Source organism: Podarcis filfolensis (genome assembly GCF_964270895.1).
Source record: "Podarcis filfolensis genome assembly, chromosome: 1".
Classification (NCBI taxonomy): Eukaryota; Metazoa; Chordata; class Lepidosauria; order Squamata; family Lacertidae; genus Podarcis; species Podarcis filfolensis.
In genome coordinates, this window is record NC_139604.1 from 109,122,625 (window position 1) to 109,141,998 (window position 19,374).

The 19,374-nt window shown below is 44.3% G+C and overlaps 1 protein-coding gene across 8 annotated transcripts in view; it reads right to left on the reverse strand.

The window, feature by feature from the left end:
* Window positions 1–18,677, reverse strand: part of CEP128 (centrosomal protein 128) — a 221,780-nt gene extending 203,103 nt beyond the window's left edge. For 2 of the 8 annotated variants that reach the window (XM_083611525.1, XM_083611523.1), the window contains exons 1-7: window positions 18,425–18,631; window positions 13,089–13,235; window positions 11,980–12,066; window positions 9,244–9,367; window positions 8,626–8,744; window positions 8,317–8,408; window positions 7,074–7,149 (exon numbers count right to left, since the gene is read on the reverse strand). In XM_083611525.1, the coding sequence (XP_083467651.1) occupies window positions 7,074–7,149; window positions 8,317–8,408; window positions 8,626–8,744; window positions 9,244–9,367; window positions 11,980–12,066; window positions 13,089–13,229 (639 nt within the window). In that variant the 5' untranslated portion in view covers window positions 13,230–13,235; window positions 18,425–18,631. Of the gene's footprint in view, window positions 1–7,073; window positions 7,150–8,316; window positions 8,409–8,625; window positions 8,745–9,243; window positions 9,368–11,979; window positions 12,067–13,088; window positions 13,236–15,419; window positions 15,563–18,424 lie in introns of those variants that run through there. The other 6 variants (XR_014547550.1, XM_083611522.1, XM_083611526.1 and 3 more) reach the window with 6 other exon arrangements.
* Between the last annotated feature and the right edge of the window lie 697 nt (window positions 18,678–19,374).

Consider the following 19,374-nt stretch of genomic DNA (forward strand, 5'->3'; position numbering starts at 1 on the left):
AGCTCAATTCATAATATGGGGGCACGTTGCTGGATCATGCACAAGCCTTCGATTTATAATTTCATTAATTGTTCAAACTACCACTTTCTACTAAGCTGGTTTCATAAATTTTATTAACTGGCAGATGCCCCATTGCTCATTCCACTTGTCAGCTCATCCACCAACCCCTTTGCCAACTGCCCTTCCCCCACACCTAGCCAAACCCCCTTCCCTTTACACCGCACCAAACTCCTCATCTGTCCCTTCACAACTTGCTTGTTTGTAATGAAAAATAAACTGAGACCTTTTTTCTGCACTCCTTGCTGCTCCTTTAAAACCTAACGAAACATGAAAATTCCTCAGCACTAGAAGTTAAACTGGAAAAATATTATGGCTGCATTAAGTCTGCCTCAAAAAGGCTATTTTAAAATTCTATCCCATAATATAATTCCTTTTTTTTTTTCAACATCCAAGTTGGAAAGGTATTCTTGTAAAACGTAATTTTGCTTAAATAATACCCCTAGTTGTGTGACTGGACTCACTTAGAACAAGTTATTGTTGATGCAAAATTCTTTCTTAACATATGATCCAATAACTGCTGCTTTGTCTAAGCTTATGTATGTCACCAAACAACTTTATCAATTTCATCTTTGTTACTGCGAGCATTTGTTAAATACAGCACTACGTCATCTGCAAAAAAAAAAAAAAAACCCATACCTGCTCTCTGCTAAAACAAAATAGTTACAGTGTTTGTGTAAGTTGATTGCAGTTTTATTAATTATTGCAAAATTCAAGGCTGAGAATGGGCATCCTTCCTAGTTTCCTTAGACAAATAAATGGATTTGAAATTCAAGTGCAAATAATGTTGCTCTTTTATTACAACAGATAATACTAATCTACTACTGTTTTAATTCAATGCAATTTAATTTAAGGCACTTTAATTCAATGCAGATATCTCATATGTGGGGAGCGCAGGGAGCAGAGATCAAAGAACTAAAATAGGGCTAATAACTGCAAATCCTCAGATGCCAGAGTTTTCCAAACAAAATGCTCAGCTTTTGTACAGGGAAACATATATTTCTTCTCGCAAACCCTTCAAAGCCACCCATGTTTCAGGGTGATATATATGCATGATAAAATTCAAATGAGTTTTCAGGATTTGTATCAACACAGTTTGAAGCAGCCCTAACAGCTGTTCTCCCCCCCTTTAGGTTTACAAAGTAATCTTAACAAATCACACATTCTATATATATCCAACATCCTTACTGTCCTTTTCATGCATCTGATAAAGAAATGTGTAAGTGTCACAGGCTCTTAGCAGCATAATCAACAAGCCCACACGCCCCTGGAGAGCAGCCATTTTAATAGACATGGCAACAAAAGATACAGAAATCCACTGCAGGACATCTGCTTGGCTTGCAGAAGGTCCCAGGTTCAATCCCCAGCTAAGGCTAAGAATGTTCCCTACCCAAAACCCTAGAGAAACACTGTTAGTCATTGCAGACAATACAGAGATACATGGACAAGCGGTCATAGACTCACTATAAAACAGCTTCCTATTTTCCTAATTATAATAATAAATTGCATTTATCTCTAACAGCACACAAACCGTAAACGGTAAAGAAAAAAGAAAAGCAAGCCGTATGAAGAACGGTTGAAGGAGTTGGGGATGTTTAGCCTGGAAAAGAGGAGACTGAGAGGAGATATGACAGTCATCTTTGAATATCTCAAGGGAAGAGGGAGCGAGCTTGTTTATTCCTGCTCTGGAGGGTAGGACTCGAGGCAATGGCATCAGGTTACAAGAAAGAAGATTCCAACTAAGAAGAACTTTGTGACAGTAAGAGCTGTTCAGCAGTGGAACGGACTCCCTCAGGAGGTGGTGGCCTCTCCTGCATTGAAGCTTTTTAAGGAGAGGTTGGATGGCCATCTGTCATGGATGCTTTAGTTGAGATTCCATCAATAAACACACGAGACGTAACCGGCTGTGTTCTTAAATAAAAAAGGTATACTATTCATTGTATCAAATTGTAAATTTCAACAGAAGTAACTCATAAAGTTCAACAAACGAACAAAGCAGAAGACCCAGTGGATCAGATCATTCTCTAGTCAGTTCATGCATAAGGTCCATCCATGTAATGGTGTCTATTCCACCTGTCTGTTCATAAAGTCCAAACAATCCACATGAAAGGTTGTTAGTTCCACAAAATCCTTTCACAGAGTCTAGACAAGGATTTCCGGAATATTGGGCTTGTTTCGCCATCCTGGGCTTCATCAGTAGTTAAAGCACATGTGTGATATTACAAGACAGTGGATCTTATGGCATAATAGCAGCTACTACTGTGAAAGGATTTGACTAGAACTGACTAGAGAATGATCTGATCCACTGCGTCTTCTGCTTTGTTCGTTTGTTGAGCTTTATGAGTTACTTCTGTTGAACTTTACAATTTGATACAATGAATAGTATACCTTATTTATTTAAGAACACAGCCGGTTACGTCTCGTGTGTTTATTAATGATGCTTTACATGACCATAGGTTTATTTGTTGTTGTTTTGTTAGTTGAGATTCCTACATTGCAGGGGGTTGGACTAGATGACCCTCAGGATCCCTTCCAACTCTACATTTCTATGATTCTATGTAATGGGACCTGCAAGAAAATGTTGGCACGCAGACTGACCGTGTTTGGGGTTTCAGCCACCTAGGCCCTCTTTCTGGACAGTCCATTCTCCCCTCCACTGTTTTTTGCTCTCCCCACCCCAGCTTCCCAACAAACACTCAGCATCCTGTAGTCGCTAAGCATGTTTCATCCTCATTGGGCTCTTTTCAGTCCTCCCTCTGCTTAGTTTCTTTCCACAAAAATAAAGGTTTTTATGCACTTCTGCAAAGCCTGAGGGCTGCCCCCCGCCCCCGCCCTGCACAAGCTTGCCAGTGATTCCCCCACTCTGCATGGATCCTCTGGCATGCGTAGACAAAATCGGCCAACTTCATCAAGAATAATTAATCACTGTAACGTAACAAGTACAAACAAACAAACAGAGCTGTGTGCCACAAAATTGTTCTTTGTTCTTTTTGCCTTGGCAGCTCCAGATCAGTTTTAATTACTATGTTGACAGTACTTGCCTGCATGCTAACATCATACTGCATTGTACTGTAAATTTGTAGAAATAATGAAGACTCCCAGTTGGCACAAGTGTCCCTCATCTCAGCACTTTCCGAAACTTCCTGAATATCTTCTTCGGAAATGGAATAAGCCTTCTGCTAGAAATTATTGCAAATGATATTTTTTTTATAAAAAAAAAAAATCTGTGGAAGGCAAGAGGCTGGGTTTGGGGGCAGAGACGATTATTTTTAAAAGATACATTTAGGGACACAGAAGTTGCCTGACACAGAATGAGACCATTTGGTCCATCCATCTCTGTCTCTTATCTACAGAGGCCTCTCCCATCACTAACTGAAGATGCCAGGGACTGAAGCTTAGGAAATTTTGTATGCAAAGGACGTGCTCTACCAGTAAGAGGGCCAGCCGGATGCCTCAGTAGGAAACTCATAAGATAGACATGAGCACAGCACTCACCCACTTCTGATCCCCACCAAGCAGCATTCAGAGGCCTACTACCTCCAATAGCAGACATCCATAAGGCTGAGGCCTGCTCAGTTAAAGACTTTTTTTTGTTAAAAACAAACAAACCAACAACTACTGCCTCACCTGTATCACACGCAAACACACATTTTCACAGCTCCCTTTGACTTATGTAACTCTTTTATTATTATTTGCAAAGCCAACAGGGAATGATAACGTTGTGAGGTTTTGATGTCAGTATTTAATTTTACACACAGCGGTTCCCCCATTACACAAGTAATAATCTGAAGACATGTCACTCCATGATGTTTTCTCATTTGCAGATTGTGCTGCAATGCAGGGGGTTGAGTTTAACCCTGAGGCTTTCCATGGGTTGTCTTTCAATGCAACTCTCAAAAACTCAGCCTTTCCGACTGAGATTTGTTTTGATTTTAGGGCTTCTGAACAATGAAAAGCAAGCTTTTAAATGTCTTCTTTTTTTTAGATTGCATTTTGATTATCTTTATTCCATAGATCCACATAATTTTAAAAAGCGCATACTGATATCACAGCGCAAATGTTCTATGGGCCAGAATGGGTGGCCATTACTATTTGGGTTAAATAAATGAATTAGGGTTGTAGTTATGGGTTGTTTTTATAGCCTTTCGGTCCATCTGATGTCAGGAGTAGGTCACATGAGCTGGAAAAAATTAATTTTGAGATTTTATTTTTGGACAATAGTCCAGAGAAGCCAAAATAAAGCCTGTCTTCTGTTTAACACAGTAAATTTTTCATCATATAGCCCCCTATCTGACACTGAGCAGCAATTGAGGTAACATTCCATACCTCGGTTTACAAAAAGTCCCGTTTACGAACTATTCGGTTTACGAACTCCGCAAAACCAGAAGTCGTGTTCCGGTTTGCAAACTTTACTTCGGTCTACGAACGGAAGCCAGACGGTGGAAGGGCACCAGCGGTGGGAGGCATCATTAGGGAATGCGCACCTCGGTTTAAGAACAGATTTGGTTTAAGAATGGACTTCAGGAACGGATTAAGTTCGTAAACTGAGGTACCACTGTATAAAATACTCTCTTACCTCACCCCACTTAATCTGTCAACATATATCCTTCCAGATCTTTACAAAAGGGAGGTATCACCTTGAAGGATTAAATTAGGCACTGTCTTTGTTTACAGCCTATGACTGTGGTAAAATTTCTAGACATGATTGTTGTCAGTAATAAGTCATTTCCTCTGGAAAAAAAAACACCTTCAGCATTTAAAGATAAACAGGCAAAAACATGTAATACTCAAGTGTGAGCAACAAACTGAGTAAAACAATTTGACAGATGCAACGGATTCTATGTGCAATAAAAAGCCAAGGGGATGAAAATGAAAGAGTGCTTTGATTCCATGACAACACTTTTTATTAAGTTGGTATGTTGTTGTCAAAACGTCCTCCACAAATCCTCAAGAATAGGGAAAGCTGAAGTATGTTTTCCCAAATATTTTAACTAAGGATAAAAGTTGTCATCGCTATCTTCTTCAAGGACAAATCCACAGCCGTCCTTGTTAGTTTGGTTGTCGCAATGTTGCATGTTACATATTGCTGCCCATGTCAAACCATTCTTTTCTGAGGTACATCTGAGCACTGCGTAAGATTGCTTATAACCAGCAGGAGAGTTGTATAGTGGGTCACCACAAATAAATATATCCAAGACTTATTGTTGGGTAGGAGGCTGGGGTTTAAGCCTCCATTGGCTGCATGCTCTCCTCTCAGGAGGGAACAGGATCGCGCAGCCAAGGCAGCAGAATTTAATCCCCACTCATCCGCTGTCTCTCCTCCTATGAGCCCTTTGCAAGCAAGGAGCATCCATCGGGGCATTGTTTAATACTGCTACAGTAAAACATGTCATTTGTCCCTCAGGGGGGAAAGTCCATTCTGTTGAATTTGAGCGGCTGACCAGGAGAAGCTGAAAAACTTAAGGCCGTCAGGGACATTAGAAAGCGCTCCCGCTCTCGTGCTAATAGCGCCAGTACTATTGCTGAAAACATGGGCCTCTGAGCAAGAGGGCATCACATCAAGAAAGAAAGCAACAAAATAAACAGGAGAGGAGGAGTCCATCATTCAAAACATAGGAAGCTGCTTTACATGGAGTCAAACCATTATGTACACCTAGCTCAATGTTATCTACACGGCCTGGCAGCAGCTCTCAGGAGTTTCAGACAAGGGGACATTCCCTGTGGGTGCCGGGGACTGAACCCGGAACCTTCTGCAGATGCCCTGCTAGTGAGCTACGGTCCTCCCAAATATACTAATACAGTGGTACCTCAGGTTAAGTACTTAATTCGTGCCAGAGGTCCGTACTTAACCTGAAACTGTTCTTAACCTGAAGCACCACTTTAGCTAATGGGGCCTCCGGCTGCCGCTGCGCCGCCGTTGCACAATTTCTGTTCTCATCCTGAAGCGAAGTTCTTAACCTGAAGCACTATTTCTGGGTTAGTGGAGTCTGTAACCTGAAGCGTATGTAACCTGAAGCGTATGTAACCTGAGGTACCACTGTATCCTCTCATGAGTTTATAGCTGTAGGGCTGGGTGGTCCTTTTGGTGGGCTATTTGCCATTGCTCCTTCTTTTCCAATGCCTGCTACTTGCTGTATTTCTCTGCCCAGACTCCAACCCACCCACCCCCAGCCCTGCTCCCACCATTGCAGGGGGGTTGGACTAGATGACCCTTGGGTCCCTTCCAACTCTGCAATTCTATGATTCTGTTTTTTTCCTTCTTTCCTCAAGACCAAGGAACACCCAGCATTTTCTACCTCCTCCACACCAGCTTGTAAACTGCAAGAGCCTCTTATTGTGGGGTTTTTATTGTAGGGGTGCATTTATCACACGTCATCTCTGGTACTAGTATTTAGCAGTGAAGGCAAAGTCTCTCGTGTCCTTAAGTACATCTATATGCTGTTTTCCCATTCTTGTCTTACGGAGAGCTGGTGCAGTCCAATGGATAAGAGGATGAGCTGTGAATCAGGAAGCCCCTGGCTTGAATCTCTTTTTTGCCATAAACCCACTAGCTGGCTTTAGGCAAGCCAATTCCCTCTCAGGCTCAACACACACCCCCTGCAATACGCAATATGGGGGGTAATGATACTGACTTGACTTACAACAACACCGTAAGGTAAGGTTTGCAATGCACAAGAAGAACTTGAAACACTGGAAAGGGTTATCCCAACGTGAAGGGCTGCTACTATTATCCACTTTCTTCAACAGTCCATGAGCCAAGCACCAGTTGCGCAGGAGATTAATGTTTTGACTGACCCAGTTTAGACAATCCAAACTTGACAGTCTTAATATTATATACAGAAGAGAAGAGGGCAAGCAAGTTAACAAGCTCAGACTTTGCCTGGCTCTAGGGGTGCTTTAACATGCCATCGTTTGCAATACGGTTTACAAACTGCACAGAGTATGGCAAAGCAGCCCTACAAGAAGCCACCTCCATCCCACCCCACAACAAAATGCCAATTTTTCAAGGCACTCACCGTATCCTGTCTTTGGGATTCGTTCAGTTTGTCAGACAAGTCTTCCAACATCCTTTTTGTTTCTGCATCAGTTCTTCTTGCAAAAGGAAGCATGAAAACAAAACGAAAACCATTTCTAAATATATCGTGCGAATGATTCTTTTAACATTACTGTTAAAGTGTCGTTACTTCAGGACACAGCCCTTCTGGCTAGATGAAACTCTCGCATAGCAAATTTCCAGTAGAGCAACACAACTAAGTTATAAACAAAGAAACGGGACACTGCTTTATTCAGTACTACTAGCCATGAACTTATTTTCCAGCAAACAAAAGACAGTTGCCTTTTTTTTAAGTCAACAAAACATTGCAGAACTAAATTTATTAATGTTATGCAGACACCATTACCCTTAATAGGGAGAGTCTATTTGCTAGGGGGGAGCAGGGCGGGGCACACAGGTGAGCCAACAAGCCTGATGTGCTCCTGTCAGACATCTTGCTTGAATAGAAGCCGATGAACATAGAGCCAAGTGTGCATAATTCTGATCTGCAAAATCTGATCTGCAGTTCCGAGGTTTCCTGCCATCTAGACTAAGCCCAGTTTGAATGTGACATCCAACATGGGAACATGAGGCATGTTGGCAAATCCCACTCCCCACACTGTGCCTATAAAACGTAACATCTGCGTAACACCTGTCACTATAGCATATGCACCCCCCTAAACAAACAGAGTTCTGTTCTATTTTGTTGCCTGCTGAGTTTTCTTAGATTACCACTTTTTGTGTAAAGAGAAAGGAGAAACTCACAGCTGGCAACACAGAGTGAAGTAATCCCCTATTATTTTTTTTATTTCTCCAAATTAGAAAGTAAGCCCCTATTCAAAAGTGAATTTCAGTTAATAAGGTGGGCACAAACCCACTCTGTATAGGCTCTCCCCACAAGGACAATGTCTGCATAGGGTACCTGTCATTCTTTGCGTGCCGAAGCTGACAACCCCTTGTAATCATGGCAAAGTGAGTTCTTAAACTGCAATTCCTACATGATAAGTGTTCACACTTTTTCCTACATGATAAAAATGTTTCATGCAAAGGAGTCCTAGAACTGGATTCTCAAATCAACTAGTTATTACCCAACAAGCACCACTCAGTGAATTCACCAAGCAGTGAAAATCTACTAGGAATCTGTAGTCTGGAGGAGAGCCAGTACTCTGAGTGGAAAGTCTATTTTCTACATTATTTTGTCAAGCAAAGTCACACTCTGTCCATACCGATTTCTTCTTGAAAGCTCTCTGTTGAGGTCATCTCCCAAACGAACTTGTTCACTGCTAAGATCTCTGAGTGACTGGTGTAAAGAGTGCAGCTGCAGTAGGAAAGAACAGAGTTTAAAACCATGGATTTAGATAGGTTTCTTTGCCTCAAAACCATTGCACACACACACACACATAGACATGAGACATATGTGCAAACTACTTTTACAGCGGTCTGGTTCACACGTCATGGTAAGCCAAACTATGGTTTACTGGGATTGCACAAATGTGCTTGGTGCTTATTACCTTCTGTTAAGGATGACTACCTACCTGATCTGGATTATCTCCACGGTCAACAAATCGGACAGCAGACCTAGACCGCCGCCGCCGCGTACCCAGGGTGTCGCTATAATCTCTGAGGGGAGAGGTAGGCTGGAAATGACGACCTTCTTCACAAGATAAAAGAAAGGCAAATTAGCATAACCTTCTTAAGAAATATGCATAAACACAGTTTACATTGTGATAGAAGATTCACATAACTATATTTTAAGTGAACTGAAGCAGTCCACCTCCCCACACTCATGCATACATGACACCTTTCAGCCTGTTCTTGTTTAGTCGTTTAGTCATGTCCAACTCTTCGTGACCCCATGGAGCACACCAGGCACTCCTGTCTTCCACTGCCTCCCGCAGCTTAGTCAAACTCATGTTGGTAGCTTCGAGAACACTGTCCAACCATCTCGTCTACTGTCGTCCCCTTCTCCTTATGCCCTCAATCTTTCCCAACAACAGGGTCTTTTCCAGGGAGTCTTCTCTTCTCATGAGGTGGCCAAAGTACTGGAGCCTCTGCTTCAGGATCAGACCGTTCAGCCTACTAGCTTATTAAGTTACTGAACAGCATTTTTAAAAATCAAGTGTTTGGATACACCAGAGCTAAATGAAACATACCTGGGGCACCACCATCCAGGTCACTTGGATATAAGCTTGAAAGAGATGCACTTCTTACTCCAGAATTTCTCAATAACCGTTGGCTCCTTAGTTGACCTATGGACTGCTCCAGTGTTTCTTTAAGCTGCATTAAAATGACGACTTATTAGGTGGGGACAGCAAGAGACTTTGTATGCGAACCGATACAATAACTAGCTGGATAGCTATCTGACACCTGTGGGGTTGGGGGGAGGAATAGATATGACTTCTAAGAAAAGCATGCAGTTGTGGCCACACATGACAACAAACACACATTGGCTGAAATTCTTAGCATAACAGAGTATCACCGTGGGAGAGGTGTTTCTGAAATGTTCAAGTCCTATCTGGAAGAGTTGTCCCCTGTGCAGAGAAGGATATGCCCCATGAACATTTGAATTTGCTCCAAATGCTGAATGAGACATGTAATTCATATACTTTTCATCTGCTTTCATGAGCTCACATTAGCAGCACTGTTAGTTTTTAACTCGGTTGCAACAAGATGTTGAGTTGTTATGTTTATTAGATCTACAGTAGCTAGGAGGGAATGTTCTAGACACAAAGGTAGGTTTGTGATTTGGTGTACCAAGGCCATTTTTTTGAGATGAGTTTCTTTCTAAGAAACAAAATACAGTGGTACCTCGGGTTACATACGCTTCAGGTTACAGACTCTGCTAACCCAGAAATAGTGCTTCAGGTTAAGAACTTTGCTTTAGGATAAGAACAGAAATCGTGCAGCAGAGGCACAGCGGCAGCAGGAGGCGCCATTAGCTAAAGTGGTGCTTCAGGTTAAAAACAGTTTCAGGTTAAGAACGGACCTCTGGAACGAATTAAGTACTTAACCCGAGTTACCATTGTACAAGCAAACAAGGCAAAAATACTTTAATGATATATTTTAAATTGTTGCAACCTGCCCTGGGACCTTACAGTGAAGGACAGGTAAAAAAATTGAATTGTTAATTAATTACATTAGGGCAGGAAGGATCCCTGTATGGCAGGGATAGGGAAGCTGTTTCCTCCCAAGGGCCACATTCCCTTCTTGGCAAACTTCTGAGGGCCACATGCCAGCAGTAGGCAGGTCCAGAGGAAAAAGCAGGCAGAGCAACATACCGTATTTTTCGCCCTATAGGACGCACTTTTTCCCCTCCAAAAATGAAGGGGAAATGTGTGTGCGTCCTATGGGGCGAATGCAGGCTTTCGCTGAAGCCTGGAGAGTGAGAGGGGAGAGCCCCAGCGCCAGCCCCACAAGGTCAGGGGACAGAGGGAGGTGGAACACCGCCATCCTGCTGTCTCCCGAAGTGGTTTGGAGGCTGACGGCGGGGAGAGCCCGGCGCCAGCCCCGCAAGCTCCGGGGAAAGTGGGGAGGCGCAGCGCGTCTCCCCGCTGTCCCCAGACCTGATCTGAAGGCGGGCGGCGGGGAGAAGAGCGCTTCTCCCCGCTGCCTGCCCCGCAAGCTCCGGGGACAGCTGGGAAGCGCAGCGTGTCTCCCCGCTGTCCCCGGACCTGATCTGAAGGCGGGCGGCGGGGAGAAGAGCGCTTCTCCCCGCTGCCTGCCCCGCAAGCTCCGGGGACAGCTGGGAAGCGCAGCGCGTCTCCCCGCTGTCCCCGGACCTGATCTGAAGGCGGGCGGCGGGGAGAAGAGCGCTTCTCCCCGCTGCCTGCCCCGCAAGCTCCGGGGACAGCTGGGAGGCACGGCGCGTCTCCCCGCTGTCCCCGGACCTGGTCTGAAGGCGGGCGGCGGGGAGAAGAGCGCTTCTCCCCGCTGCCGGCACCACAAGCGCCTGGGGGGGAAATAATTTTTTTTTCCTTTATTCCCCCCCCCCAAAAAAAACCTTGATGCGTCCTATGGGCCGGTGCGTCCTATGGGGCGAAAAATACGGTATTCAAAATTTCCCTGGGAAAAGAAGGTTAGTTTCTACACACACTCAGGCACTCCTTTTTCTCCTCCAAGCAGACAAGCAAGAGGCATTCTCAGAGTTCAACAATACATTCCAGCCAGGCAAAAACACCTGGAGGTCTGAAGCAGGGGAAGTGAGCAGTTCGGCCTGAGGAGAGCTCCAATGACTAGAAGAAGAAGAGGAGTTTGGATTTGATATCCCGCTTTATCACTGCCCTAAGGAGTCTCAAAACGGCTAACAATCTCCTTTCCCTTCCTCCCACACAACAAACACTCTGCGAGGTGAGTGGGGCTGAGAGACTTCAAAGAAGTGTGACTAGCCCAAGGTCACCCAGCAGCTGTATGTGGAGGAGCGGAGACGCGAACCCGGTTCACCAGATTATGAGACTACCGCTCTTAACCACTACACCACACTGGCTCTCTCACTGACTAGCTGGAGAAACTCACAAGGCCTGAGGTTTCCCACACTTTCTGTGCAGTCTGATGGAACCTTGCTGAACACAAGGTGGGGATGAAAGAAATGCTCTAGCTGCAGCATAGCAGGGTTCAGGTGGAAAGAAAAGGTCATGTGCTGTCAGAAACATTGTAAAGAACAGCATTTCTCGGCTTGGAACGGAAGACGGCAAAAAGAAAACAAGTCTGCCACGCGGCCTGGCAGACCACAGCCTTTCTCCACCACCCACACCTAAGAGTGAAGCAGAGCAAAGTTGGCTACAGTTCCAGTCCACCATCACAAGATACTGGGGAGTGATTAGGAAAATACATCCAGCAAAATGTTTAGGGGCATAAGCTGGTGAGTTTAGATTTTACCAACAGCAGCTCACATTTGCAATTGCTTCTGCCTGTTCATTGTTGTATTCTCGATACTGGCCCAGCATCTGGTCCACATGTTTCAGGTTCCGATTGGTATCCTTAAGATAAACATGGGAAAAGAAAACATCATTAAAAGAAAAACCTCAACCACAAACACAAACACCCTGTAAACCTTCTCCTACTCTGCTTAATGCCAAATCAGGCACCTCAGTGTTTGAAAATGCTGAACAGAGGCTTCATATCCAAACATGCACACAGGCGACAGCGTGAAGACAGCTCTTATTGAGGATGGATGTGGATAATGTGCACTCCAGATGAAAGAGCACATGCAATTCCTGAAGCAGGTTTCTGATCCAACAATCATGGCTAAGGACAAGTTCGCATTATGATACCACATATACATATGGTATATGTGTGTGTTTGTGTGTATTCAAAACTGAACAAAAGTGAACATTCCATCAGCACAAGGATTTCTCCTTGCTACCTAGCATAGCAGAGTCTTCCCCCTCTTCTTCCCTTCACATGCCCCATAAATCTGTTCTAGGGTTCCCACCACAGCAGACTTAGGGGTGGTGCAGGGAACATGCAGGGGGAGCGGGGGAAGCCTGTCACACTAGCACAAGATTTCGTTGACAATCACCCATATTTTTAAAAAAGTGGGGGAGAAAGTCACAGTGCTCACAAGGCACTATGTGTAGAATATTAGGTACAGCATCACTTCATCTCAAAATTATTAATATACAGAGGTCAGCTAAGGACTGGTGCAGAAATATGCTATAGTATCAATAACCTTACTCGCTGATTCTATGCATATATATTTTTTCTCAGATATTTTTCTGATGTCAATGGAACTTACTAGCAGGTAACAATGCTTCTGGGCTGTAGCCCAGATGATTTTGTGCCAATGCAACATGGCATTAAAACAGCTAACAGAAATAACTGCAGTAATTTCTCTGGTTTATTCCAAAACATGCTCCAAACTTTTTAAAGTGTCTAGCAATATTTCTCACAGATACAGCACCGCAAGACATGTGACACAGTGGATGGACCTGAAGCCCTTTCTTTTCTTTGCACAAGAAACATAAAAACATGCTTTGAAAAATGTAGTGCTGTTAGCAACCTGTAATGTGCTTGCTAAAGTATGGATCTTCTCTGTAACATCTTCAGCACCACCGTGATTTCGGACTCTGGTTGCCCTTATAGGACCACGCCTCCCAATTCTACGATGGAAGTTGTCAGATTCGCTGGATGAATCGGCCATTGGTATCTTCAGAAACAAAGCAACAAAGGAATTTATTTCAATTACTTATTAGGTACTTTTCAGAACCTAGTAAGAAATAAAACAGAAGAACCATTTGTAGAGTATGGAGGACTGAACAAATAACAGGCATATGAAATGTCCCAAAATATCATACTCTGGCATTATACCAAAAAAAAAACAAAAGCCTAGATGAGGATAAGCAGATTGGGGGTGGCTTGACTTCCATTGGCTCCCAATAAATTCTATGGAACAAAGTAAACAGTAAACTTTAACCCAAGAAAAGAGTTGAGAAGGAGCAAGGTATGACCTTCTATCAAACATAATACACACACACTGAGGCCCCTACAATATCTTTGTTCCTATGTTTTAAGTTTACATGCCACTTTTCTACTTTCACAATTTTCAAAGCAATTGACAGCATAAGACAATGAAATCCACCCAACCAATAAGCATCTGTAAAAAAGGAATACTTTTTACAGAACAGTAAAGAAGCAGTCAACATCTACCCTGTACAGTATTCACTAAAACCCTTTTGGATAAAAATGTTTCACCCTGGCACCTCGCTTACGCTTTCTGGGAAGAAGATTCCATAGACATTGTGCCATCACTAATAAGGATCTCTTCCCAGTTACCATTCTCCAAAGCCCTGAAGGTAAGAGCATCTGAAGGAGCAACTTCCCCTCCTTATCTCGCCCTGCAGGTGTGTAGATCTCTATAAAAATGATGTAACCATATGGGTGATAGCAAGAGAACAATCAATCCCTACACATTTGTGTTAGGAACTCTGGTACTATCCTATTTTCTGCTCTGATCTGTCATGATATGAACTCAATCAGATTGCTTTGCTCTGTTCCTGAAAATCTCTGGTAGCATGTAGGATTCAACTCTATCCATTGTGTATTTTTTATGGCAAAGGAGGAAAGCTCTCACTTACGGCTTCCAGACTTTCCTCCGGGACAGTTTTCTGCTTCTTCTTCTTTGATTTTAGCTTTGCCAAATTCAGAACTTAAACAACTGCCCTGGCATGAATGATGAACTTAAAACCATTGCCCTGACATGTAATCAGTCTGTGCCACATCCTTAAGATCATGTACTGTGACATTATTATGGTGCAGCCAGACGCACAGCCAGTCCCGAGTATTTTCTCACTGGTGCAACCAACCTTGCAGCTGTGCCATATATTCAAGCTTCTATAAACTGCTATTTTTAGTACAGCAATCCCAACAGCAAAAGCTCAGTTCTAAAGAGAATCCACTTTCTTACAGAGCGAAAAGAAAGGCTCGTTTAATAGTCACTGCCAAGGGCAGCACTGAAAAGAGAAGGACAAAGTAGTTGGCTGAATGGGATACATTCATCCCAAAATTAAGTCAATTTTCTACTATGTATTTATATGAATCTTATACATACCTCAGTAAGTTACTAAGTGGAAACCATTTTTATGGCTTAATATTTGCAAAAAGCAACTCTTGCATCCTAATAGATCCATGGATCCTTAGCATTCTTAGCATAGACTATTTGCAAAAGCCCTCAAAAGCTCACAAGCTGATTTTAGTTAGCAGATCGTTGAAAGATGAATGACCTAAGGCAACATCTTTCAGAGATCTGCTAAAAAGTGATAAAACAACACAGTGATAGAAATTGTACGCAAGGAGTTAGGAGTCTTCTACATTAGTTGTACTTAAAACACACACTTGTGGTGGTAAAAACCCAACCACTTTAAAGTTGTTTTTTTACTGCTCCTACTGTTTTAAGAAAAACAGTGTTTTGAACAGTTTGGGGGAAAGTCTTTTTTAAAGCAGTGCTTGCCTCATTCCCCAAACACGCACACATATGCAGTAATTATTTAAAGGAATTTCTAGGTTGCTTAATATTTTTTAAATCCCTGAGTGGTATACAAAACTAACATTAAAAAAAAACAGTATAATAAAAAAGTAAAACAGCATCATAAAAACAGGAACAAGTTCCTCCCAGGCAAAAGAACACTGGTTGCTCTGATCAGCCGTTTTCTAACTTATCTCATTAAGAAACACTTTTCAGATTGACACAGCTATGAAAATCGATCACAGAACCTCTGCACACCGAACCCTTTCAATTCCAGAACCCATCTTTAGCACAACCATGCACTTGGAAACCTTTTTCTTAATGTTAAACATATGTTTGTATAGTGGTAGTGCTGCTGTTGTGACCCACCTTAGATCAGGCTCTTAGATCAGCTGAAGACCTTAGAACTGTAGGCATACTCTGCTCACATGCTGTTGCTTCCTTGGTTAGCTGTTTCAATCTTAAGCTGTCATGTGAACATCTAAAACACACCCAACCATCCTCACACTTGTAAATTCAGGGGAAGATCAGTACTGAAGCAGGAAAGCTATAGTTTTGGGAAAACCATTACTGAACTTCTCACTGAGGGACCTCTGGTAAAGCTTCCAAGGAGCTCCACAATTCTGCAGACACAGTATCTGCCCTGATCAAGCTATACTGAGCTACATACATATCAGAATAAAGAAAGCAGGGCATATATCAGAAACACGGCACATATTTTTTAGCCTGTTGCCTGAGGAACAGTGATGAAATAGTTGAACAAGCCACAACTTCTCTACCCTGAAATTAACAGGAAAAGGAAGCTGAGTCAAAAAGAGATCTTGGTGACAATTGTGACATTTTAGCTTTTGCTTAACCCACTCTGAATTAAGTCAATGTAGTTGAACAGAACAGAACCATTGAAAAAATAGGGAGAAAGGAAAAAGAGATCAGAGTTTTTGACAACACCACAGCATGGCAACCCGTTTGTAGTCCATATTGCACTACGTTGCGATTAAATTACAAGCAGCTCAAAAATGTTAAGCACAACGTAGAAACTTTCTATGCAGCCACAGAGGAACCGCTGAAAAGGGATGTGATGAAACAACTTGAATACTATTCTTAGCCTTTCAAACAGACAGGGAAGATTGTCCAGTATCAGAAATCTGCCATTTCGTTGATCAAGCCTTATTTTATTCTACTTCATGTGAAATATAGGGTTTTCCCTTCTTACCATAGCTGTAAAGCTTGCCCCAATTCAAGGGCAATTAGCTACACACTTCATGTTTTTAACTTTCTTGTAAGGGCAGAGACCTGTTCCTCACAAACATTACAGACTTCCATATGGGGAGAGGATGTGCTACAGACAGGTGACAGGGAAGCACAGCAACCACCACAGAGAGCTACTACACAATCCCACCCCAGCATCACCCCAACATCATATTGCAAAAGTACATTTCACACCAGCTGAATGTGTGTGTGTGTGTGTATTTGAATAAAAGTGCATTGTACAAACCGCTTAAATTGCTCTTCAGGTTTGAAATCCCTATTTCCCAATCCCTATGCCTCCTTGAAACACAAGCCAGAGAAAAATAATTGGCCATTGTCATCTCAAGTTGCTAAACCTCAGATGCACAGCACCAAGCTGCAAGTCCCACTGCCTTCAGTTGGGCATATTCCTAACTATGAGCACACAGAATTGCAGCCCTCCCTGGAAACAGACCTTAACTGGGCTTACTAGTACTGTAGGTGAAAGTGGTAGTAGGGCATCCCCTTTGCACGCAGAAGGTCCCAGGTTCAATTCCTGACATCTCTGAACAGGGCTGGGAGAAAATGAAATCCCAGAGAGCCACCACAGAGCAGAAAATACTGAACTAGATGACTGGTCAGCGCCGCCCCCCCAAAAGTACTTAGTTAAGATCGGCGTGTTCCCACATTCCATCAGGCCTATGGGTCAAGGCTATAAGGCCTGGGGTGAGGGAGAAAACAGACTTCATGCCAAAAGAAGCAAAAAATGTTAAAACAGCACCACACTGCTGTGCTGCAATGACTAATAATATAATAATAACAATGATTTATTATTTATACCCCACCCACCTGGCTGGGGTTCCCCAGATACTCTGGGTGGCTCCCAACATAATATTAAAAATGTGACAAAACATCAAACACTAAAAACTTCCCTAAACAGGGTTGCCTTCAGATATCTTCTAAAAGTCAGATACTTGTTTATTTCCTGGACGTCTGATGGGAGGGCATTCCTCACGGCGGATGCCACCACCGAAAATGCCCTCTGCCTGGTTCCCTGTAATCTCACTTCTTGAAGTGAGGGAACCCCCAGCAGCCCCTCGGAGCTGGACTTTAGTGTCCAGGCTGAACGATGGAGGTGGAGACGCTTCTTCAGGTATTATTATTATTATTTATTTATATCCTGCCCATCTGGCTGGGCCTCCCCAGCCACTCTGGGCGGCTTCCAAAAAAATGTTAAAATACTGTAATACATCAAACATTAAAAGCTTCCCTAAACAGGGCTGCCTTCAGATGTCTTCTACAAGTCTGGTAGTTGTTGTTCTCTTTGACATGTGGTGGGAGGGTGTTCCACAGGGAGGGTGCCACTACCGAGAAGGCCCTCTGCCTGATTCCCTGTAACTTGGCTTCTCGCAGTAAGGGGAACCGCCAGAAGGCCCTCGGTGCTGGACCTCAGTGTCCGGGTAGAATGATGGGGGTGGAGATGCTCCTTCAGATATACTGGACCAAGGCCGTTTAGGGCTTTAAAGGTCAGCACCAACACTTTGAATTGTGCTCGGAAACGTACTGGGAGCCAATGTAGGTCTTTCAAGACTGATGTCATGTGGTCTCGGCGGCCGCTCCCAGTCACAAGTCTAGCTGCCGCATTCTGGATTAGTTGTAGTTTCCAGGTCACCTTCAAAGGTAGCCCCACGTAGAGCACATTGCAGTAGTCCAAGCGGGAGATAACCAGAGCATGCACCACTCTGGTGAGACAGTCTGTGGGAAGGGAGAGTCTCAGCCTGTGCACCAGATGCAGCTGGTAGACAGCTGCCCTAAGAAAAGGGATCCCTTTCTTTCTTTTGCCCAGAATAGGATCTTGCCGAGCTTGGAAGACACAGAGGACTAGAAACTTAACCGCAGCTGTCACTTTCAGTTGACTTTTGAGCCACCTCAAATGGCAGGCAATGCTTATTTTTCATGCACTTTTCGAAAGTGGCACAATAGTCGTTAACAGGAGAGGCCCCCCTGGAACTTTTCAGCCACCCCTCGACCTGCACCCCACTGTCACCATGGGCAGCCAGGCACTGGATCCCACCCCGCATCGGCCCAAGGAGATCCCACCCCCGGTTTCCCAGCACCCCACACCCGCCCAGACCGATCTCTCTCACCGGGCTCCCGTTCTTCGGTCCTGGGATCAGCCCTCCCGCCCTGCGTCCCGTCTCAGGGCCGAGGCATGGCTCTCGGACGCCTCCAGCTCCAACCGCCCGGCACCCGGCCGGCTCCTCCACCCACCCCGCCGCTATGGCAACTTGAACTAGCCGCCCTGCCACCGGGCGAAGAGCGGCCTCTCAGGGCGCCAGGGCCCCCGCGGCGCTCGGCATCATGGGGGTCGTAGTTCGCAGCGCCGCCGGCCGCCTCGGCAGTGGAGGGAAGAAGGGACTACGCTTCCCATGGTGCCCCGCGCCGGAGTTTCTCCTGGGAACGGCCCGTAGCGCTCCACGCCCGCGACCAGGGAAACCAGCGTAGCCGCGCGGCGGCGGCGGCGGTGCGAGGGCAGGCCGCGCCCACTTCTTAAAGGAGCAGGCGCTCAAATTCCGAACAAGCATTTTATTGTTGCTCGCCACCCTAAGCTCTGGAGCAGTTAAAGATTCCAGGGGTGTTGGTTTCGTGGAATGAGGGACAGCAGAGACTGTGGTGACTTTAGGATATATGGTTTATTGGCACGTATACACGACCTGAGCCTATGATGGAGGAATACCCCAGAAGGGCTTTCTTCTCCCATTGCCACAGCTTTGGGTTCAAGCAAAAATCTAGAATGGCTCTCACTCTTAGGCTTCTCTGCCTGCTTCTAGCCCCACCACACACTTGCCCTGGCCTTTGACTTTCTCACTACCAGCCAGGGGAGGGGGCCCACCCATTTGCCCTCTGGCACAAAGCAACTTCCTTTCTTACACTAACCACCCATGAATTATAGCTCTTGCCTGGCTAATTCAACAGTGAGATCCGCCATTAGATTTTAAGCCTTGCTGCATCCAGGAATTAGAAGGGACTTGGGAATCATATAGCCTAATCTCTCTCCCCCAAACTCACAACACTATAAAGACTGTAGTGCAGCAAC